Below are 24,817 nucleotides of genomic sequence, written 5' to 3'. Positions count from 1 at the left end.
TATTGCAATATATGGCATTTTTGCAGGTCATACATTACAATGAGCCACTGGCTCATTGTAACGAACCTGCATAAGCCATGTAGCCTTGTGTCAAAAGAAGACCCGAGGCTACCATTTGCCGGCGGCGTTGAGAGGGTTAATAGCCGCGATCCGCGGTTATTAGCGGTGGGGGTTTTGTGCAAAATGCAAAAACCACCATCTTTGTATGAAGAGGACTCGGCCCGTGAGCCCTCTTCATACATCCCTTATACTTCTGCGCCGTAGAGCTACGGCGCTGAGCGTTAAGGGGTTAATCAGTCTAAAATCACATTTCCTTTATTATGTACATGAGGCTGGGCACATGGAGATAGGAAGTGATGTCACCCCTGTTACCCCTCCCCATGCTCATGTCATGTGTAATGTATAGTAAAGCATTGCTAGTGCTTGTGCTTTATCTTCTGATATGCTGTGTTCTGCTATACACATGTATGAGACACCGAAATCGGCTACATAAGTGCCTGACATGTTCTGCTGTAAACATGGGCTGTATCCTAGAGCAGTTGAATCTCTCATATACACTTAGGTTGCAGGGGGTGTGGGTGCCATTACCAGGAAGTGCATAGAGGAGCCAGCAGGAGTGTCACATCATTATACAGGTTGTCAGTCATGTGTATAGAAGTATATAATACATACAAAGGCTGCAGGGACTGCCAAAACCAGGAAGTGCATAGAGGAGCCAGCACCAGGATTGTCACATCCTTATACAAGCTGTCAGTCATGTGTATAGGAGTATCTCATACACACAGGTTGCAGGGGGCATGGCTACCATTACCAGGAAGTGCATAGAGGAGCCAGCACCAGGAGAGTCACATCAATATACAAGCTGTCAGTCAAACACAGGGGGTCTGGCTGTGCCTCACACTCATGATTAAGCTGGACAGCTGAATGTGATAATGATTAATTTAACCTCTCTAAGGTCATTTGCATACAAGTGCAGTACGTGATTGTTTAACTGGTTAAGGACCGGGCCCTTTCCCGTTTTTTCATTTCCATTTTTCACTCCCCACCTTCAAAAATCTATAACTTTTTTATTTTTACACGTAAAAAGCTATGTGATGGCTCGTTTTTTGCGTAACAAATTGCACTTCATAGTGATCGCATTGAATATTCCATGCCATGTACTGGGAAGCGGGAAAAAAATTCCAAATGCAGTGAAAATGGTGAAAAAACGCATTTGTGTCATATTCTTTTGGGCTTGGATATTACGGCTTTCACTTCACACCACAAATGACGCATCTAATTTATTCTTTGGGTCAGTACGATTACAGGGATACCAAATTTGTGTAGGTTTTATAATGTTTTCATACATTTACAAAAATTAAAACCTCATGAACAAAATTTTTTTTTTTATTTTGCCGTCTTCTTGTGCTTATAACTTTTCCATACTTCGTTGTATGGAGTTGAGAGTGGTGTCATCTTTTGCGACTTTTGATGATGTTTTCAATGGTATTATTTTTAGGACTGTACGACCTTTTGATCACTTTTTATAGAATTTTTAATTTTTTTTTAAATGGCAAAGTGCCAGTTGACTCTGGACGCGATTTTCCGTTACGTGGTTAAACGCAGTGAAAAACGTTATTATATTTTGATAGATCAGGCATTTTTGGACGCGGGGATACCTAATGTGTTTATGATTTTTACTTTTTATTTATATTTATATCAGTTCTAGGGAAAGGGGGGTGATTTGAATTTTTAGGTTTTTTTATTATAATTTTTTTTACAATTTTTCAGACTTCCTAGGGTACTTTAACCCTAGGTTGTCTGATCGATCCTACCATATACTGCCATACTACAGTATGGCAGTATATGGGGATTTTACTCCTCATACATTACAATGTGCTGATAGCACATTGTAATGAATGGGTTAACCCGAAGTAGCTTCGGGTCTTCGTGAGACCCGAAGCTACCATGGCAACGGATCGCCGCTCCCCGATGACGTCACAGGGAGCGGCGATTCTCGGAAAGATGGCGGCGCATGGGCAGCAGCTTTGCCGGCGGCGATCAGCAAGAAAACACTGATCGCTAAGCCTTATAGCCTTAGCATATCGCTAAGCAATATGCAGCAGAGACTTACCGGCTATGGAGAGGGCTCGGCCCGCGAGCCCTCTCCACGCATCGGAACGCGACCGCCGCCGTGAATACACGGCGGGCGGTCGCGAACCAGTTAACTTTACAGACCTGTAGAGGTACAATGAAGGGATAGTGGCAATGCTTTCTAATGGCAGTTTATGAAAATATATTTAGTTTTGGGGGTTGATTTGCATGACATGTTCTCTTTAACAGAGAGTGGAAGGCTTTTGTATGTCGACCAGTTTTTTTAATTGTTTATTTTTATTGGATTTTGTAATATAAACAAACAAATAAAGGTACATTACATTACAAACGGCTGTGTGTGTTTTATGGGAGACTTATTCCAGTTCATGGCCCACATTGTCCTATAGTCCTGGAGAGTTTGTACTTTTTAATAATATATTCTTTTCTGCAAGCTTTACAGACTTTAAGAATGTGTAGTCCTTAGAACCTTGAGGATTCTTTGTGGTGCTTTTTGCTCTGCACCTTTTGGTAACAACTCTCCAAAGCTAGTTCATCAGTAACTATTTTAACAGAAACAATGGTTTTATATTCCTCAATCCTGTCCTCAGTGTCCTATTTTATAGGCTTGCTGTGGAATTATTTCTGGGATATCTGAAAGAATTGTCACATTATTGCCTCAGGTGCTTTTTTTTATACCTCAGATGTTTTGCGTAAAGAATCATTAAAAAACAGAAGCTGAATGCATCTCTCTTCATATTGTCCTTAGATGTTAAGATGCCAGAAGCTAAAAGCCTAAAAATTGAAAGTGCAATAAATCACACCGACCTTGAATGGGACTGGTCTGTCTTAACATAAATGCAAATAGGTCTTTGTAATGCACCCACAGATTGAATAACACGTGTGAGGACTTCTGCTTCACTGGTTCTTTTAAAGCTACTTTTTCATTTACTGCTTGTGAAGCGGAAATTCCTAATGCACAACCCTTATAGATGGATGGTAAAACCCTACTCATGTGATGGAGGCCAAAAGAGATAGGGCAGCACGGTGGCCTTGAATGGGTGCTGGAGTCCTGGGTTCAAGTCCCACCCAGGTCAACATCTACAACAAACTTGCATGTTCTCTCCTGTTTGCGTGGGTTTCCTCCCACACGTCAAAACATACTCCAACATTCAGATTGTGAGCACCATTGGGGACAGGGGACAATTTGGCATGCTTTGTACAGTGCTGCGTAATCTGTAGGCGCTATATAAATAAAGAATTTTTATTACCATATTTACCCACATTTCACTTTTATAGTAAATGGAAGCGCTTTTTTGGATGAGTGCATCATTGCAACTTTCTGGGTGCACACATTTCATTTGACAAGGTGTCCAGAAAGTTTGAATAAGGAGAAACTCAGTGATTATTAAAACTAGGGGATATTTAGCAGCATTTAAAGTACTTTGGCAAAGCCCTGGCAATTTGGGCTCCTCCTAAAAGTTATTTTTATACAGATGACGGGCTCAGTATATGTGTTTAGAATAACACCTGCTACTAAGGAATAGTTTTGAGGTCCCCAAACACCTCACAAATCATGAGGCCTATATTACTTACATCTAATGTGGATAGCCAGCTTCAGGTTTTGGAGCTTTTATAAAAAAAATAGGATAAACCAAATAAATTTTAGATATGCTGACTAGCTCTGTATGTTTTTGAACATTGTCCTAATTGCAGGATTGTATAGGGCTGGCATTGCTTTGTACCACAGTAAAAAGTAAATACAGCATAGAGCAAATACCTTCCGTCATTAATTATATATGTGTCATTCTTCTTGATCACCAAAAGAAACCTGGGAAAAAAAGGAATTCTAAAACCCTAATGGCATGTTGCACAGATGGTTTCAGTTTTGCCACTATTCTTTAATGAAGACACCAAGAAACATCAAGCGTGTCATCTGTTTGTACTATTTACCAGTTTTTGTTCTATTTTTAACTAGTACTTGTGTTTTTCCTTGAGGAAATCCAATTTCAAAGAGCTTTATCTAGTCCCCTTACAATCAAAAGAATGAGTAAAGCCTTTCCATGTCTAAAGGGAGTGCGAGAGTTAGCCATCAGAATAAAGAAGACTTGTCAAAAAGTAATGACTGTGGAATAGTTAGAAAGAGATGATGCCTTCATTTTCTTACTGATGTGTACAAATGAGTGCTTGAGAGACCTTTTTTCATGATTAATGTACATTCAACAGTATTTTTAAAATCTTACACAGTTCTGTACTAATGGTGTGAAATTCTGCCTCAGGGGTGATATTCTTCCCTCCATCTATGGTACTAAAGAATGTAAAAAACCAAGACATTTTGTAGTCATTACATTCTGTTTTGATGAAGATGAAAAAGGTTCATTTTTTTTCCTTCTGAATTGTTTCCTATTGATGTGTTAAGCCTGTTTTGATCTGCTAGCAGCTGATTATTTCTATATTATCCCCTAGACTACATCACTTCCTAATTTATATCTCGCCTCCCTTTTTTTTTATGGTAGAAGATCATTTGGGAACCCGATTCACTTCATTGGGTTTCTTCTTAATTTAATGTTGAAACAAAATAATATACAATTGGGTTCCTGAAAATTTCAGGAATTGTACTTTCTAAAAGTTTGTTTGTTTGTTTCGTTTTTGCTTTTATTTTTATATTATGTTGTTTTTTCATAGATACATACCAAAAGCTGGCAGATAGCACATGAGGATAAAATAAATTTTATTATTACTCACAATTCCAGTAGCACTATACAGGCGGACACCTGACTTGCAGACAACCCATAGTTACAGACAGACCCCTCTGACTTCTGGTGAAGCTTTCTGAATGCTTTACTATAGTCCCAGACTACAATAGTCAGCTGTAAATGGTCGGTAATGAAGCTTTATTGATCATTCTTGGTCCCATTACAGCAAAAAATGTTTAAACTCCAATTGTCACTGGGGCCAAATATTTTTTTTCTCTGGATCTACAATGATAAAATATACAGTTTCGACTTGCATACAAATTCAACTTAAGAACAAACATCTGGACCCTATCTTGTACGTAACCCGGGGACTGCCTGTACACCTATAACCTACTACAGGAAAGCATATGTATCACAAAGCTAGCAATGTAAACACTTTTTGTTTGAATCCTAGTCGGTCTGATTGCTTATACAATATGCTGAAAAACACAATACATGCAGTAAATTGTGAATTTGCATCTTCCTTCTGAAAGGCTTCTGACTGTAATGGAAACTGACAAACTCCCCTACTTCCCCAGAAATTTCTGACGTCACTGTTTAGGTACCACTTATGTGTCATACACCAGTCATGTATGGAGAGGCATTAGATGCTGAGCCTTGATAAAAATATGAAGTATTTGATTTATTATTTTTGAGATCTCTGTAAAGGACCTGGGGGAATGGTGGAAAGGCATTTTAAATCATTCACATCTTCAAGAGTAGTTAACCCCTTAAGGACACACACCTTTTTAATTTTTTGCTTTTCAATTTTTTACGCTCTATTTTTAAGAATCCCTTTTTTATATATCAGTGTAGGGGGTTGTTTGTTGCATAGAAAATTTGTATTTATTCCCTGCCATGTACTTGGACGCTGGAAAATAATTCTAGTTATTAACTGGCGTATAAGCTCTAGGGTAGGGAATGCTGCTGCTCCTGCAATAAAATGTCCACCGGCAGAACCCCCATTTGCAGAAATGGCCACCGGCAGAGCCTCCCTTTGCAGAAATGGCCACCGGCAGAGCCTCCCTTTGCAGAAATGGCCACCGGCAGAGCCTCCCTTTGCAGAAATGGCCACCGGCAGAGCCTCCCTTTGCAGAAATGACCATCGGCAGAGCCCCTTCTTTGCAGAAATAGCCATCGGCAGAGCCCTCCTTTGCAGAAATGGTCTTCTCCTGACGGCTACATCTATTGTTCTGCCTGCCTGCAATGCGCATACACTATGACAGCTGGGCCAGAAGAGGAAAAGATGGAGCTGCAAGGCTGGGGAGAAGAGTATTTTTTATTTTTTAGACTGATGGGGGATCTTGATAGAAGGCCCATGTGTATGAAGATCTGCCATTGACCCCTTTGGGATGCAGATTTTTTTTTACCTAAGGCTCATCCCCAATTTTTGTAATCTGACATGCATCTATATGGTTATAACTTTTGAACACTTTATCTTGCCTAAGTAATTTTGAGACAGTTTTTTGCCTTTTCGCCACATGTTGTATTTCACGTTAGTGGTAAATTTTGGTTCGTAAGTTTTGTGTTTAAAAATTACAATTTTTTTTTTTTAAATTCACCATTTTCATAATTCAAAATTATCTTGTTTGCAGACAGATAATTTTGCAGCCAAGGAGATTTCATAATTGATGTATTTGGGGGTCTTTTTTGTTTTTAATGAGTTTTGAAATATATAATATTTGATACCCCCTACATATCACTCCATTTTCAAATCTTCACCCTTCAAACTATTAGAAACCACTTTTAGGAAAATTGTTAATCCTTTTAGATCTTCATAGTAATTAAAACAAATGGAGGTAAAATTTCAAATTGTTTGATTTGGACAGTAATACGTTTAATTATGCCTAAAATGTACACATTCACAAAACATAAAAAAAGAAAACCCATCTTAATATTTATTAGGCAATTTCTCCCGAGTATGGAGACAATATTTGTTGTATTGGCACACAGCGAGGTGCAGAAGGGAAGCATGGCCATGTATTAGCCAGTTTTGCCCCACAGAATTTTGTGTTTTTTAGTTGGTTCGAAGGGCGCAATTTTGCGAGCTATAAAATATTTGTTTTTCCATTAATGTTGCCATGTGATGGCTTATTTTTATTCTATGGGTCAGTACAATTACAGTGATACCAAATTTCCATAGTTTTGCTTACATTTTTAATTTTGTACAATAAAACCTAATGTTGGGAAAAGTTAAGTTTTAAAACAGAAAACTTCAAATGTGCATATTGGCACTTAATTCTTATTACAATTTGTATGTATGTGTTGTAATTATCTAAAAATGACACCTTAGACTGCTCAATACAGTATAAAAACATCATTAACGTCAAAATGTAGCGAAGCAAAACAATTTTTTGGTGCAAAAAAAATCTTTTAAAATCTTATAAAACCTATATAAATTTGGTATTCCGTTGTACCTACCAAAAGAATAAAGGGGTGTTGTAATTTTAAGTGCAGAGTGAAAGCTGTAAAAAAAAAAAAAAAAAAAAAAAAAAAAACCTGGCACAATTTATTATTTTTTTTTTTCAATTTCACCACTTTTGGAATCTTTTCCCGCTTCCCAATGCAAACCATTTTATATTAAATACTCAGATGTACAATTTGTTACACAGAAAATTTATATATTTTTTTTAAATAAAAAAATTCAACCATTTGCTGAAATCATTTAGCCCCCCCCCCCTTTTAAAGTTATTCAATAACTAGAATGTTTATTATTTGTATATAAAGTCTTGAACCCTAAAGACAGAAGTATATTATTGTAGACATAGCCAGTTGGCTTATGTACCCACAAAAAAGGTGGGCTATATGGGCACAGCTAAATTTAAAGGAAATTTTCTTTAAAAAATTATGTTTTTCTACACACCCATTAAATGTGTTAGCAGCTTTTTATATGAGACAGTATATATTTTGTTTCGTTTGGTAGTTTTATTGAAAATCTAATCATAAAACTGGTTCTTATACATAATTTTTTAGACAGCTGAAAAAAAAAGCCTTAATTTAAAGTTTACTGTTCGCAAAGTGTCCAATCTCCATGAAGAAAGTAATTATTTTCAGCAAACTTCAGCCAACTGGCGAAGTAAATCCTACTGTATAATATGTGCATTTTATATGGGCTTTAAAAGCGCAGAGTTATGGCTAAATGTAATCTAATGAAACTTGTCATACTGTTGACATGTTTTGTAACTTACTCTGAGTCTAGCAGTTACCATTCCACATGTAATTTCTGCAGCACATTGGCAGTTTGCCCCACAAGTGAGCGATGTAATGTGTTGGTAATAGAAATAGCAAATTAGTATTTAAGCTACTGCACTTAAGTTATTTGGTTTCACATGTGCCTTGAGTTGGCAAGAAAAGAACGGAAATTAAACTCTTCAAAAATCTAAAAGCATAAAAGCGCTTGTTCTTTTGATTGAAACCACATACTTAGCTTTTGATTTTAGCCAGCGCCAGTGGTAGGGAAAATTACAGCTGAGGAAAAAATACATTGCAAGCTGTGAAAATGGCAATTGGCAATGCATGCCTTCCATCCGATTGCAGTTTTTCTGCAAATTCATCGGCAAGTATTCGCTAATGTTTTATCTCTACAGGTATGCAAAATGTTTTACCTTTATTTGAAGTGGAAGTACATCATAGCCCTTTCATGAATAACATTGTTCCATCTACTAGCTCCACTCCAAATGTCCTTCTCTGCATATTGTTGCAGGCTGGAAATACTTTTTTCTTTTAATGGGGCTTGATTTGTCTTAATGTCTTAAACATTTATGCTGCTAGTAAGCATTGGTAAAATAAATGAGTTGCTACTTTAATATACTCATTGCTGCATCAAGGGCTAGATGCTTTACAGCCCTTAACATTTTTTTTTTTACAATAACCTTAACATCATTCAACATGGTTTTGTTTTTAAACCATTTGGCATACCATCTAGAACCTACTATGCCAAATGGCCCTTGTATTACATGTTGTCCAGAGCTGTACTATACAATCACTTCTCTTAAGAATGGTACATCCACAATTCCTTAAAAAGAAAAGTCTGAAGTGTCGACTACAGTTGCTTTTGATGACATAATTTGGAATTTTATTCTCAATACAAAAAAAATACTTTTCCTCCAATAAATAATAAATATATTCTCATAAAACAGTGTGCATGTTTATTATTGGTATATTTACCTGTTGATGTTAATCTTAGGGGAGAGACTACAGGAATGTCTTTAACCTGGAGCCCCTCAGGCTTATTTGCATGATTTTAAAGCCTTTTTTTCTTAAGAACAAGGGCATAGTAAGCTTAAAGACAAGATCCTGCCAAAGGGGGCACACACCAGTATGTCTGTGTGCTTGGTTTACAATCCTTGATCCTGGTGGTAAATGTCCTTTTAAAGTCCCCCAGTGGGACATTATTGAAAAAAAAAAGTTCAAGTAAAAAAAATGTAAATGAAAGCATAAAACAAATTGTTTATCACCGTGTTGATATTATTGAACATAGAAAACCATACCACAGCATAAAACAAATCGTGTATTACCTTGTTAATATATATTCTTTTACCTCTTGTGTCACCCCACTCTTCCTCAGGGATCTCACTCCTCTTGTTCCATACGAATGTTTGTGCTCTGTCATGTTTTATTATACAGGCAGTCCCCAGGTTACATACAAGATAGGGTCTGTAGGTGTGTTCTTAAGTTGAATTTGTATGTAAGTCGGAACTGTATATTTTATCATTGTAATCCCAGCCAGAACTTTTTTGCTCTCTGTGACAATTAAATTTTAAAAATGTTGGATTGTCATAAGAACCAGGATTAACAATAAAGCTTCATTACAGACACCTGTGATAACTGTTACAGCTGTTTATTGTAGCCTAGGTCTAAAGTACAATAAATTACCAATATCCAGAGGTCCGTTTGTAACTAGGGGTCGTATGTAAGTCGAGTGTTCTTAAGTAGGGGACCGCCTGTATTTGTATTTGTCCCCTATGATTTGTAAAGCGCTACGGAATATGATGGCGCTATATAAATAAAGATTATTATTATTGAATATAAAAAAACTATACCAATACCTTGTGCCTCCCAATAAATAAAAGTGAGAAGTCCGATGTAACCAAAAGTGGCACCTTAATAAACTACATCTCACTCCGCCAAAAACATGTCATAAAACCAGTCTTTTGAAAAATAAAAAAAGGAACAAAAAATGGCTCCTTCTTAATGTTCCTGCCTTCCATGTATGAAATCTTAATTAATCTAATTTCTGAACAAGTTAAATTAGAATGATTCAAATAATATAATAGATCTTGTGGAATATCCAAAAAAACACATTTTATACTGAACTATACTGGATTTCCTGAACATGGAAGATTACATGATCCTGGTATTCAGAAATTTCCAAGCACAGCGTTTGGCCATTGCCGGCACTGAATGGGAGGGCTGAGCGCTCCTTTACCATTTAGTGGTTGGTTGGTAAGTCAGAATACACGCTCAACCTGCCTATTTATTTAATTAGCAAAAATTGTACCCCCATATTTGCGGTCCCAGCAGTCAGACCTCAACCAATTAGTTTGTTATCCCGTAACAATTTGAGCAAATGCTTATAATTTTGTTATTTTAATAAGCTCTTAGTGTTTTAATGAGCTAGTTATGTTCATATTGAGCTTCCTCGCTCCATTACTATATGATAAAGATTTCCAGCAGTGAATAGAAATGGGTTCTAAAAGAAAACAAACCATATTCATACATACTGTATTACACATTCTTTTCTGCTCTAGTTTTAACACACAGTAACTACTCAGAAATATCTGCCAATCAATTGCTGCATTGGAGATCTTGAAGCAAGTAAGTGGATGTGCAGATATTTCCTAAGAGCCACAAAATTGAAAGGAGGAATGTGAATGTTGGGAATGTTGAGCATGCATTCATTCATTTATCTTTTTAAAATGCATTCTGACCCCTAAAAGTTATATGGTTAGAAAACGCATTTAATAAGTGAGACTTAAGGATTGTCTAAAATATTCTTACAATTTTTAAGCTTGGGATTCCAGCACATCCTCCTTCATGGTGTTAACAGTTGAAATGTGCATTTTCTGTCACACTAAAACTGTCCCTAAAGTAATACCTTTTTACTGGGGATTTGTATATGCTGGTTACCAGAACCATTTGTAGGTAGCCAGAGCAAAGAACACAAAAATTGGGACCTGTGTGACCTATATTAATTTCTGCCACAGTTCATCAGGCTTTCTAATTGTCATAGTTACCTATACGAAACCTTCTGCAGTTTAGAGAGTCTCTTATGTACCACAGTTTTGCTACATTTGTGTAAATGGCCATAGATTCGTGGTCATGTTTCATTTCAGATGCCTATACAGTAGCTTGAATGGTTTCTGTCTTTCATCAATAAAATATTTTATGAGTGCACATGCTGGGTGTTGGAATAGTCAGCAATTGTACAGAAATGTATTGTCTGTTTCTATTTCACAATGACCGGTTACTTTTTTCCCCTTGCTGAACTGGTCAAATGGAAGCTAGCATAATCAGATTCGTAGACATGAAAGTGAAATGAGATAATAGTTTCCATTGCAATAATGAATAATGAAAAACGTGACCTGTAAACTGGTGAACCGGTAATGTATCCTGTGTGAAATGAAAGTTTATAAGGTCATAATAATTCCCACCAGTGATATCACTTCTAATCTGTCATTTTTGCGTATTTTGGGGAAAGCCACGTTTTGCACCAAACTATGAGAGAAAAATAAAAAGAATAAATTCCATTTATTCTATCCCCTATATTGTTTATAGGAAATTTACCTCTCTCTAGCTGTATTCATCTTTAATGATACTGGCTAGCTCCCAGCAGGGTGTGTATAGCTATAAGTTTATGAGGAACTTTGCTCCTGTTCTTTGGGTAAACGTCATCTTTAATCTTTATGTGAATGAAGTACAAGTGCTCTGGGGGCATCACCAGAGCCTCTCCAGATTCTGGCTCTTATAAGATTGCTGGAACACTTCTCCTCCACCTGTCTGCTGAAATTTCATGGTAGCACATGCTCTGTTTTGCCTTAACTACCAACCCCCAAAAGCCGTAGCCACTTCTATGCGGCCCACCATGGTCGGAATTGGTGGGAGAAGATTAACTGTGAAACTGCCCAGGGCCCACTGACCCTGCTGTAGATGGTACTTGATGAAACCATATAGGGCTGTGCAAGCACTATTGTACGTATCACAACAAGAACAAAAAAATCAATTGTGTCCGTGTCCTTAAGACAAGGATACCAATGATTATGTGTGCATGGCTGTTCTTCCTACTGCTGTTTGCACTAGAGTGAACTGCACAGCAGAGGTTCGCCATCACTGCTGTAGGGTATTCTTGAGCTGCAGGGAGAGCACGACTGGTGAATGTGGCCTAGTACAGATAGATCCTGGATCAAAACCTCTTCCAGAGTGCTCTGGACCTCAGGCTGGGCCGAATGTCACCTTCCAACAAGACAATGGCCTTAAGCACACAGCTAAAATAACAAAGCAGTGGCTTCAAAACAACCCTTTGACCATTCTTGACTTGCTCATCCAGAGCCATGACCTAAACCCAATTGAGCATCTATGGAGAGACTTGAAAATACCAAAGTTCACAACCAACCTGAGGGAACTGGAGAGGATGTGTTAAGGAAGAATGTCAAAGGATACCCAAATCCAGTTGTGAAAAGCTTGTTGTATGAAGAAGACTCATGACTGTACCAGCTCAATAGGTGCTTCTACTCAATACTGAGCAAAGGGGTCTGAATATTTTCCCTACCCCTATGTATACCAGTGTGAGATTTCCTTTAAGTTATGGTGAACATTGGCCTGAACAGCCTTCTCTTTTAATTTGGAGTCATTTACTGTTATGACAAAGTGAAAGCTCTTTGTGGATACTTCCTAGATATTAATATAGATTTTCTTTTCTTTCTTTTGTCATTTTATGTTTTTTGTCATTTATTTCTGTCCAGTATGGAAATACAAATTAATTCACCTATTTTTATTATTATTATTTCTTGGTAGAGCGACAATGAATCATTATGCAGTGCACATAGCTAGGCTCCTCTATGCTTAATATTAAGTATTCCGGATATACCATATATAGCACCTAATGATTGGTTCAAGCAGCCTCCTGCTGTTACAGACCTCTTTAGCGGTGTGCCATTCAAAAGACAGTTAATTATTGAATATTATTTTGTACGCTGACAAAGCATGTGTTATGGATTTTTTTTTTTCCTCGTTTGCCTACGTGTTTTAGCTCAGGTTATAATTTCTAGTCATAATTTATAGCTCACAGCAGTAGGTGAAGCGCCTATTAAATTTTTACACTATGCTATGAAGAAATTAACCACACAATTTCAAGTGTTGGTTAGTCTGTTCGCAGTTAGATCTTTTAAAAGGAAAATACGATAATTTTTACTTTTGTTATTATGAATGTAATGTTAGCCTATCTCCAGAAAACATTGTCAAAAAGGAAAATAAATGCAGTGTGGCTTGGCATAGCAGATCATGTTTACTGGGGTTTTTTGTGTGCTTTTTTATTATTGTGTAGGATTTTGAGACTAATAAACATAAATAACCAATGTACTTTATTAATGAATTTTTATTACAAATAGAAGCCGCCTGTAAGTTGTCGTAGAACTGTAGAAGCCATCTCCTCGGGTAGTTTTTATAGATTTAATAGTGAGGTGGGCAGAAGACATATAGATGGGTGGTTCGTTCATCCTATTCTGTGCCTACTGCCTTTCTGGCAGTTATTGAGTAAACTATCGTATAACTGGAAGACAAGCTACCAATGCCAACCCTGTCTCATCTTTTCCTGCCCCTGCTGCTTACCTACATTGGGTTTACTTTTGAAAAACTACCACACCTATTCTACTAGTATTGGGCTGCCAACTCTACTTGGTACAACTCGGTGTCCTCTGCCCTTTACCTGTCATGTGCTAGGAAGGAAGATGGGAATAGAAGTGAAGCAATTAACACTGACATGCTTTTACTAATGTAATAGGTAGAGTATCTTTAATAGAAAGAGTCCGATACAAGTGAGAGGGAGACCAGACAGAAGCAAAGAATCTAGTCTCTACAAATAAGAGTTCTTCATGCTAAGCCGGTTCACCCTGAGTAGTGATGTTTCCCATTTTCAATTATTCAAAAACAAACTATATAAGAAGCTACATGGATAACAGTTTTCAGTGGATGCTGGCTTGCCAGAGTTTGAACATGCTGCATATTCCTGTTTCCTGCTCCGTGAGAGCATTAATAAGCAAACTTGCATGCTGTTTTTAAATTAAAAAATAAGCAATTAATATGGTATATTAGAGTTTACTTCTGTAATAGCACTTTATTTTATTTACAGTATTGTATTCATTGAGACCCATGAACTTCAAAGTATTTCAAAGTAAAATGTGAGGCAAGGCATTCCGCTAACGTTCAGCCAAAATTGGGTCATACAATAGGACAGTGATCCAGAGCTCACCGGCCAACAAGGGCATAGTGATCATGGTGCACAGGGAATTCAACTGTGACTGGGCCATTAGGTAGAGGTTTGCCTGTGGATGTTACAATTCAGTATTACCGAATCTAACAAGTGCACTGTGCCAATACAGAAAGAGGACAGTATCAACATTGAATTGTAACAACTCGGGCACCGCTGTCATTCAGACGGTCTGAAAGCAGTGGCAGAGCAGGGAGCAATAAACTTACTGCTCTGCTACTGTGTACATACCTCACAGGACTGGATAGATCTCTGAGAAAGCAGTGCTGTTCTCTCCCTCTTCCTGCTGTTTGGACACTTACACAAGACTTACACAGGACCTTAAGTGACCTCATCTGGTCTCAAGCCTCAAAGCCTGTGAGTTATTCTGGGAGCAGAGGGGAATTTTTACAGAGGGGATAAGAGCTGATAGTGTGTTGTGAGGGCACTGAGGTGATTTGGAACTGATGGGGGGCTAAGGAGATAGGAAGCTGATGATGTGGGGGGGGGGGGTATGGAGTTCATGGTGTGAATGTGTGTGGGGGGGGCTGCACGCTGATGTTTACACTCCACTGAAATACATTTAGTATGAAAGCACAGTGGCTTGGACTTCAACAAGACGACATAGCATCACTTGTTCAAGTCCAAGTGTATAGAAATGTAATAAAGTGTTAAAAAAAGGTAAAATAAATGAAAAAATAAAGTAAAAGTACCTAAAATCACACATTCCCATCTGAATCATTATAAGACCCGCATCATGAGAACCATTAAGAAAAGAAAAAAATGCCCATCACACAAATATTTTTCAAAAGTGATCAAAAAATATTAAGCCCTCAAACCGCTCTGTCAACCGAAAAATACAAAGGTTGTGCCTCTGAAAAGAATAAGAGGTTTCTCCAATATTGTTTTTATTTAGTATGATAGGGAAAAAATTTAAAAACTATATAATTACACCAGTAAGCAATCAGTAGAAGTGCACAGGCCTTTGCTTTGAATGACTTCAGCACATCTGTGACCACATAACATGACTAGTCTCTTCCACAGTTCTGTGAATGTTGTGTTCTTGGCCATTCATTTGTCACAAAGAATTTTCCAGAGGTTAACTATTGGGTTAGAACAGGACACTGGGCTGTCTATTTTTTGTTTCACTGTTTTCTGTTTCAAGGAACTGCTTTACCCATTTTGTGTGACAAGGCATTGTTCTGCCTGAAAATTGTTGGTTTATTGAGTGATCAATGCAATAAAGGAACCAATAAGTGTGGTTGAAGAAGGTTCTGAAACACTCTTGCATTTGCTCATGTAGCTATATGAGAGGACCAATGATGGCACTTCCTTCTCTACCACCTGTCACTGACTTATTTTCAGACTTTAGGTTCAGTCTTTCACCAGTTTGTCAGCCATATAATGTTTTGCATCAAATTTGATTGATTTCATCACTAAAATGAACTGTGGACCCCTTCTCCTCTGTCAACACAGAGCTGCACAGCAAAGTTGAGTCTAGCCTTTTGATTATTTCTGCTAATAAGTAAGGTGGTCACTGCAGAGTGGGCTTCTAGTCCAAGTGCTCTTAAACATGCAAACACTGTTTGACAAGATCCTTGCAGTTCAGTGCTGAACTGGCGAGCAATTTAATTTCCAGCGTTGAAATGAGATGGAGATTCTCTGCACTATTCTGTCCTCTTGCTTTTGTCTTTCATGAGTGACCAGTCTTCTTGGGAGACTTGAATGAGTTTGTGATGGTGTAAAGATGCAAATCATATTTAAAATGACCAATTTATCTTGCTATGGCTGATTGGGCCATCCATTTGGCCTACATCTGCACATGTAGGCCAAATGGAAACATGTAACCTTTTCAAATATATGAATAACTCCCCACACTCAGGATTGGCTGTAGAGGAGCAGGGGGCGTCACTAAACCAAGTGATGGGTGTTTTCATATATTTGAAAAGGTCACATGGAGAAGCTGTTCCCCAAGGGTGGGGGGGGCTGCTCCTTTCCAGCCCCTCCTATTGGGCAACTGCCTAGTCACACAGCAGATGCTAATGAAAGGTACTATATAACATATCTTTTTTTCTGTAAAAACCAATTTTTTATGCAAAAACACTTTAGCAGTGTATGTACTATGCTCTGTGGGGACTGGCGGAGTGCTAAATATGGGTCTCCTGGTGACAGGTTCCCTTTAAGAAAAAACCTCCGGACCCTATCTTGTATGTAACCCAGGGACTGCCTGTATTGGGAAAGTTAGGCTTATGATGTTAGGCATAGGATAGCTAACTTGACCATTGTCGTGCTTTAGTCTTTACAGACTCTGAAAACTACCATTTATTCTTCAGAAATGCAAACCATCATACACATATTTATTACCATGTATTGGAATGTGGTGGTGAAATATTAAAGGGAAAAAAAAATAGTTTGAATGCCATAGAGAGCCAGTTTATGGATAAGCAATTTTATTTTCCACATTCCGTTTTTGTGCTGTTTTTAACTATTTTTTTTCAAGTCCTAAAAGCTGTATTATTTAGTAGATACTTCTCAAGTTATTGTTTAGTTCATTAGGATTATTATTGATGTATGAAAGCTAATTCATGTTTAGTATAAGCTTCCTGATATGTATATCATTGATTTATTGTAAGATTATTTATTTGGTACTATCATCAAATGCATCCAGCTAACCTCCCCCAACTAAATCAAGAACACTTGTCAAACATTTAGCCTGACATGCTGGGCTTCATAATTGTAATGGAAAAAGGCTTTTGAGGGCTACAGTAATATGGGAGGGAAATGTATTTTATTTTTTTCCTCTGTGGCAGAGGATGTAGGTAATTTGTTTCCAGTATGAATTATTTCAGGGTGAGCTCTTTGTTTTCCTAGATTTATGTGCAGTGGAAAATCACAACCATAAAAAATTTCCACATCATCTTTATGTTCACATTATAAACAAACTTGTGCACAAAGGTATTAATTGTTATCTCTGTATTCATTTATTTTTATTTTTTTATAGTTTAGTAATGTTATTCATTTTGTTTGAACATTGAATTGTGTTCTGAAAATCTCCCAGAAGTCTAATTTTTCTTGATGAAAACAAAACTTTGTGTATAAAAAAATGGATATTCAGTTGTCAATATACTCTTGTTTCAGTTTTTCACTATTCTGGAGCTCTGTTATCATTTAAGGGAGACCTAATATTTCTCACAGCTGGGTATACGCTACAGTGTATCAGTCTTGTTTACAACAAATCCATTTCCTGCACTGATGGTTTTCTACAGCACAGCTTCTTTATTTTTTTTCACTAGCCTTTAAATGTTGATACTTGGGCTTCTGCAATGGATGTAGTCCATGATAAAAATTTGTACTATTCTCCATAACTTTATAGAAATAAAGAATCACAAAATGTGTCTGTTGTGTTGTAAAAGCATAGAAAGGCTTTTTTCCCATGTATAATTCCTTCTGTCAAAACAACCTTCCTAGCTGTGTCAACAACTAGGAAGGGTGAGCTGATACTTTGAGATGTTCTAAGTTAGGCATTTTTTGCCCATGAGTATTGTTTATATTAGTTCCAATTTTAGTACACTCTGTGGTGTAACCAGTGTCGGACCCACTCTTCGTTATACCCCAGGAAATATACCTTAGCAGCCTCCAAATTGTGGTGTTTTCTGATGGACCTCTGGGGTTCAGTATTGGGTTGAGCCAGGGCGGAGGACCTCTGGTACTCTGGTGGGCCAGTCCGACACTGGGTGTAACCCTAAACAAACATCAATATAAATCAACTGAAAAAAAGAATATATTTGAGGCTTTGTATTGTTGGTGGCAAGTTGTTATTATAATAACTGACACTTCTTTAACATGGTTGTTACTGTTGACCATACTTTGGTATGAGGTTATTTTGCATATTAATGAACAGAACGCATTGTTTAGTTGCAGGGTGCTCCCTGCACCCAGCACTGCCATATATCTACTACTAGACCAGGGAGGAGCCTGGAGCAGAAGCTTCACAGGAAAACTTGGGAGGTATAGCCTCAAAGTACATACTGCTTTGGACCTCAAATGCACATGAATCTGTAAAGACGTAGGGCTATGATTGAATCAATAGTCATTAAACTAAAAGTGCAGCTGATTATCAACCCCTTCTCACAGCAACCCTATGCCGTTTTTGCATTAAATCTTTTGCTTCTTCATTAAAAATCATTAATTTTTTAATTTTATTTGTACTGAGATTTATGAGAAATTGTTTCCCACATCGAAAATTGCCCTTTTTAGTGGCCTTATTTGATTTTCCATGCCATATACTGGGAGGCAGAAAAAAATGCATTTGTGCCAGTTGTTTTGTGGACACGGTTTAAAGTTTACTTGATTCTCTGAGTCAGTATGATTAGATTTTAATATATTTTTCTGAAGATAAAATCCTCTATTCTTAAGCCAATAACTTTTTCATACTTGTGGTATCATTTATTGTGGAACGGGATACCATTTTTTGGACTGTACAACCTTTTGAACACTTTTTATAGCGAAGAAGTGGCAATTCGAAGTTTGGGAACAATTTTTTATTACATGGTAACATTATACACTCACCGGCCACCTGTCCAACTGCTCGTTAAAACTTAATTTCTAATCAGCCAATCACATGGTGGCAACTCAGTGCATTAAGGCATGTAGACATGGTCAAGACAATCTCCTGCAGTTCAAACCGAGCATCAGTATGGGGAAGAAAGGTGATTTGAGTGCCTTTGAACGTGGCATGGTTGTTGGTGCCAGAAGGTCTGGTCTGAGTATTTCAGAAACTGCTGATCTACTGGGATTTTCACGCACAACCATCTCCAGGGTTTACAGAGAATGGTCCGAAAAAGAAAAAACATCCAGTGAGCGGCAGTTCTGTGGGCGGAAATGCCTTGTTGATGCCAGAGGTCAGAGGAGAATGGGCAGACTGGTTCGAGCTGATAGAAAGGCAACAGTGACTCAAATCGCCACCCGTTACAACCAAGGTAGGCAGAAGAGCATCTCTGAACGTACAGTATGTCGAACATTGAGGCAGATGGGCTACAGCAGCAGAAGAGCACACCGGGTGCCACTCCTTTCAGCTAAGAACAGAAAACTGAGGCTACAATTTGCACAAGCTCATCGAAATTGGACAGTAGAAGATTGGAAAAACGCTGCCTGGTCTGATGAGTCTCTATTTCTGCTGCGACATTCGGATGGTAGGGTCAGAATTTGGTGTCAACAACATGAAAGCATGGATCCATCCTGCCTTGTATCAACGGTTCAGGCTGGTGGTAGTGGTGTCATGGTGTGGGGAATATTTTCTTGGCACTCTTTGGGCCCCTTGGTACCAATTGAGCATCGTTGCAAAGCCACAGCCTACCTGAGTATTGTTGCTGACCATGTCCATCCCTTTTTGACCACAATGTACCCAACATCTGATGGCTACTTTCAGCAGGATAACGCGCCATGTCATAAAGCTGGAATCATCTCAGACTGGTTTCTTGAACATGACAATGAGTTCACTGTACTCAAATGGCCTCCACAGTCACCAGATCTCAATCCAATAGAGCATCTTTGGGATGTGGTGGAACGGGAGATTCGCATCATGGATGTGCAGCCGACAAATCTGCGGCAACTGTGTGATGCCATCATGTCATTATGGACCAAAATCTCTGAGGAATGTTTCCAGCACCTTGTTGAATCTATGCCACGAAGAATTGAGGCAGTTCTGAAGGCAAAAGGGAATCCAACCCGTTACTAGCATGGTGTACCTAATAAAGTGGCCGGTGAGTGTATATCGATCAGGATTTGTAAGACACGGGAGATACTCAACATGTTAAAAATATTATTATTATTTATTTATTTATTTATTTATTTATCCATTCTAGGAAAAATTGGGGTGATATTAAATTTGGAGATTTTTTTTTATTTTTACTTTTTTTTTTTTTTTTTTTAGACCTCTTAGGGTACTTCAACTCTAGGGGTGTGATGGTTCCTGCCATACTACAGTATTGCAGCATATGGAGAGTTTGCTATAGATCTGTGTGCCACTGGTACACTATTACATATCTCAGCAAATGGCAGTTACTGGATACTTATAGAGATTGTCATGAGAACAAGTCGTATGGAGAGGGCTTAACTCGTGACCCCCCCCCAGATCCCCTTTAAGGTTTGAAGTGGAGCTATACAGTCTTGTGGAAGTTTTGGGGAACACGAGACCCCTTGAATCCTTGGCCAATTTAATTATCCATTATTGCATTTCAGCTCTTATCACTTGCAGATTTTTGCAGACTTTCTCATGCCCAAAGATTTATGTGCAGTATTAGATCTGTAGGCTGCTTAAAAATATTTATTAAAAAATCCTTGAGATCACTTGCTTATCTTTGCTATATCCATCCTAGCACCTGGACTAATAAACTAAGAACATGGAATATAATAAATTAAATCCATTTATATAATACCTCCTTTTGATAGTTCTTTAGGATTTTCTAAAAAAATGTTTTAACCTTTTATCTAAAATTAGTATTAATCTACAGCGGGTGAAATAAGTACTGAGCAAGTCACCAATTTTCTACGTTTAAGTGGTTTGCCCATGAACAAAAATTCTCAAATGTAACCCTTTAGTGATGTTTACACGATAAAGATAAATTGTAGCCCCCTTACTTTACAATTTGACTCAGTTTTATTGATGTTTTAGCTCCTATAACTCTCTAAGCAGACACTTCATGATTCCTCTGTGCTATGAGATGCTGTGTGCTGACAATGTGGGTACATTATTAGAGTCCAGAGTTTATATACACTTTTATTTATCTTCTGAACATTCACTAGTATCTGACTAGTGTCTGTGTGTGAGGTTCTTGTAATAGAGGAGAGAGGGGCAGAGATTACACTGCATTGTGCAGAACGGAGAAGCTATTAAAGAGTAGAATCTGCCCTTTTTGACCATAATCAGAAGATTTCTCATCAGATCTCGAGGCAACCGAAATTGTGTACACCGGGAGTGATGGAACAAGTTGGGATTACATCTGTGAGATGCTGTATTTTTGTTAATAATAGTGAATTAGAGAATGTGTCATTTTGTTATCCTGAGTATATTCAAGAATGCTCAGGATTGATTTTGGCCAAGACTTTCACAGAAACAATCTGCACATTCTTAAGATCCTGTGTGCTCATTTTATAATCTTTGAGACAATCCCTGAGAACAAAAACTTGTAATATACAAAGTAAAAAGTAGTCTTGCAGTCTTGCACTTCCTGGATCATTGTAGAACATATTAAGTTTTGATTCTGAAATCTTTGTCATTTCTGCATAAAAACTTGTTTCTACCATCAAAATCAAACATGATAAACCAGGGAGACTTGTTCATAAATCCAGGTATCCAGGTGACTGGTAATCTTCTTATATTTGTTATCCATGCCCTCCTTCCTTCTAAAATCAACTTTTAAAATTATGGTAATGAACGGTTCTGGGGGTTCTTGCAGAACATGTCTCACCCTCCCCCTGCTCTCCCCCTCTTCCATCTGCCTCTGTAATCTAGCAACAGGAAGTGCATGGGAAGGGGTGACCTGCTTTGCTCTTTGGAGACCATGGATAACCAATTTAAGAAGATTACCACAGTCACTGTGCCTAGATCTTTAAGTAAGTGTCTTCATGCTTGAATTTGATGGTAGATTTTAAAAAATACCTTCAGATTCCCACTGACTAATTATGCAGTCTTTTAGCCATCCACATAAAATTAGCTATTCAACTTATGTTAAATGAAGCCCTGCTGTCAGATATTAATCTGCAGTATGATGATGATTTTCCAAAAGATTGACTAAACCAGGTGTAGCATAAAATTCCCTATTAATTAGAGTTTCTCATTAATTAAAACGGCCATGTACAACTCATTTAAGTAATGCAGAGCTCTGTGCCTTAGAGGGTATATTATATCCAAGGCCTGTTTTATAGCTAACAAAGTGTCACCTCAATGTATTGAAATTACATGTCTAAATGCATTAAATGTAGCATGTCTACAAATGTCTGCAGCGTAGTTGGCGCTTTCTTGTTTGCTGAAAATCACTTGATGCAGCATTATCCTGCGGCAGCTGTTCACAGGTCCTTCACCTCTCCCCAGAGATGACTGGATGCTTACATAGTTGGACCCTGTCGTATAGAAGGATTGGTGAACATGACAGGTTGCTTGGAAGCCATCTGTTTAAAATGCCTTTTGCTTTGTGTGCAGTAATGAACTTCAGAGAAGCTGTCTTTATATTAATAGTCTGTTATGATGTCCAAACAGGTGGAAGTTGATGGGGCTAAAGTGAATGTGTCCAGCGAGTGGAATCTGTCTGCGCCATTAATGTCTGTCAGCATTGGTGACACTCAGAAGACCATTCAGGTAAGTGCTTTAATTCTGTTAAAGTCATCAGCATACCTCATACCTTACCTAAACAACAAGGATGTTTTTATTACTTTTTAATACTTTTTTCTTTAACTCGAATGTATATAGCAGAGATCCCCTTCCAATTGGCTTGGAAGCTAAATGTTACCTACAAGTTCTGCTGTTTGGCTTACCATAGAAAACCTATGACCAAATGCACTGAAAAATCACATTTGCAATATTTGCAATATCATTTGCAAATTTGAAGTTCTACTGTTCCTCAGTTTTATATCTAGTGTGGCTATTGCCACCATTCCGATTGTCTTACAAGATACAAACGGTTAGTGGCCATTGGTATATAAAAAGAATACTTTTCTGCTGAGCTCAGAAAAGTCTATATTTTTATATAATAAAATATAGTTTGCATAATTTAAAAATAGGTCATGAGTCTTTGGGGCAAATCTATTAAACTGGCTGCACCAGTACCGGTGCAGTATGTATATAAAAGTGGTGTCCAGTGTGAATCCACACTGGAATGCCCCATTAGGTGCACAGTTGTGTTGTGGTGCAACACAAAACAGGCACAAACAGGCACAAATATATATATATATATGTATATATATATATAATATATAATATGAAGCATTTGTGCCTGTTTTGTGTTGCACCACAACACAACTGTGCACCTAATGGGGCATTCCAGTGTGGATTCACGCTGGACACCACTTTTATGTCCGAAGTCCCAACATTGTGGTGCACTGCCATTAAACTGTGCTGCAGAAATAAATTGGTGCATCCCGTTTAAGCGTGTTTGGAGCGGGGAGGGTGTACCACATTATTGAAGACCATCTTCATTAATCTGGCACACTCAGTACTTTAGTGATAGGTCTGGGCAATTGTGTCAAGTGTGAGACTTTGTTACAGTGCCCCAGAGTATGTAAGAGCAAACAGTCCAATCTGTGAATCTGCAGTTCTAGAGTGTTCTGGAAACATCCACCAGAGCCCCTCGGACTCAGCATAGTTCTAAATGTTTATTTAAAAAGGATGGAGGCCATGTAATAAGATTAGTACAGGTACAGTACATGGATCTATGAGTTAGTGTCCCTGGTTTATCCATGCTTTATTTTAATGTTTTATTATATGTTTTATTTTAAGTTTGGGCACAAATTTCTAATTCAGAGTAACTTTATATTGATCGGGATTTGTGAGTCACAGGGGATACTTAACATGTTGATGATATTAACAGCCGCTTGCTGACATCATAGTATGTTGCGATGACGGCACACAAATTATGATGTTGGCAAGCGGCTGACGTCATGGTTCGCACGACGGGACCGCATGGGGAGCAGAAGACTGACCCGGAGCTGAAGACCGAAGAGGACCAGCAGGGGGTAGTTACAAAGATTAGTACAGAGTTCTTTTTCTATTGATTTGAGTATAAGCCGAGTTAGCATTTCAAAATTTTTATCCTAGCCTGTTGCCTTATTTTTCCTTCAGACTACTACTTTTCACATTTCGTTTGACCCCAAGATTATCTCCTGGTTGTAAATTGAATAACACATACCCAATAGCTGATAGACAGACTAGGCTAGGCTAGTTTGTATGATTTCACATTTTTAATCCACCTGGACACAGCTGGTGGCCATCTGAACTAGGCCATCATTAGCAGCCTTTAGAAAGTACCTTGAATAATGATGTTCTCTTTTTTTGTACTAGAAAACACATTTCTGTTTCGAGCCTGATGAAGGTAGTCACCCATTTCAAGCCCCCTCTGCTAAACAAATTGTACTATGCACTGGTGCACTGTGAATAAGTCATTGATGCCCAACTAGGCGGAACTAATTTTCTGTGGCAAAGGAGCAAAGTTAGGAGGAGCTGCACTCAAACCACTTCTGATTCAGAAGAAACGACAAATTACATTAATTAGTTGTGAACTGGCGAAAGGTTACACCAATATAGGTTGAATAAATAATTACTATTAGTCTAAATATATGTATCTGTGCATTATATTCCTCCTTATTTTCATGGGTTGAATCTGTTAATTGACATTAGTGGCAAGTCAAGTGGACGTAAATTAAACTGTAAAGACGTTAGGTAGCCTTCTATCCATCTCATCTTTAATTATTTGCATTCACTGGATTTATATTCATCATACTCCTTTTATTCCATGACACTGTTGATTTTACTGGCAAAGAAGCTTTGTCTATTGCT

The 24,817-nt window shown here is 37.9% G+C and overlaps 1 protein-coding gene across 1 annotated transcript in view; it reads left to right on the top strand.

Moving 5' to 3' along the window:
* Nucleotides 1-24,817, top strand: part of PCCA (propionyl-CoA carboxylase subunit alpha) — a 261,842-nt gene that overhangs the window by 179,970 nt on the left and 57,055 nt on the right. The window contains exon 20 of the mRNA XM_072135508.1: nt 22,526-22,624. Within this exon, the coding sequence (XP_071991609.1) occupies nt 22,526-22,624 (99 nt within the window). The remainder of the gene's footprint in view (nt 1-22,525; nt 22,625-24,817) is intronic.

The sequence above is a fragment of the Engystomops pustulosus genome, chromosome 2 (genome assembly GCF_040894005.1).
Source record: "Engystomops pustulosus chromosome 2, aEngPut4.maternal, whole genome shotgun sequence".
NCBI classification, from domain to species: Eukaryota; Metazoa; Chordata; class Amphibia; order Anura; family Leptodactylidae; genus Engystomops; species Engystomops pustulosus.
This window is presented reverse-complemented; position numbering and strand designations above follow the sequence as displayed.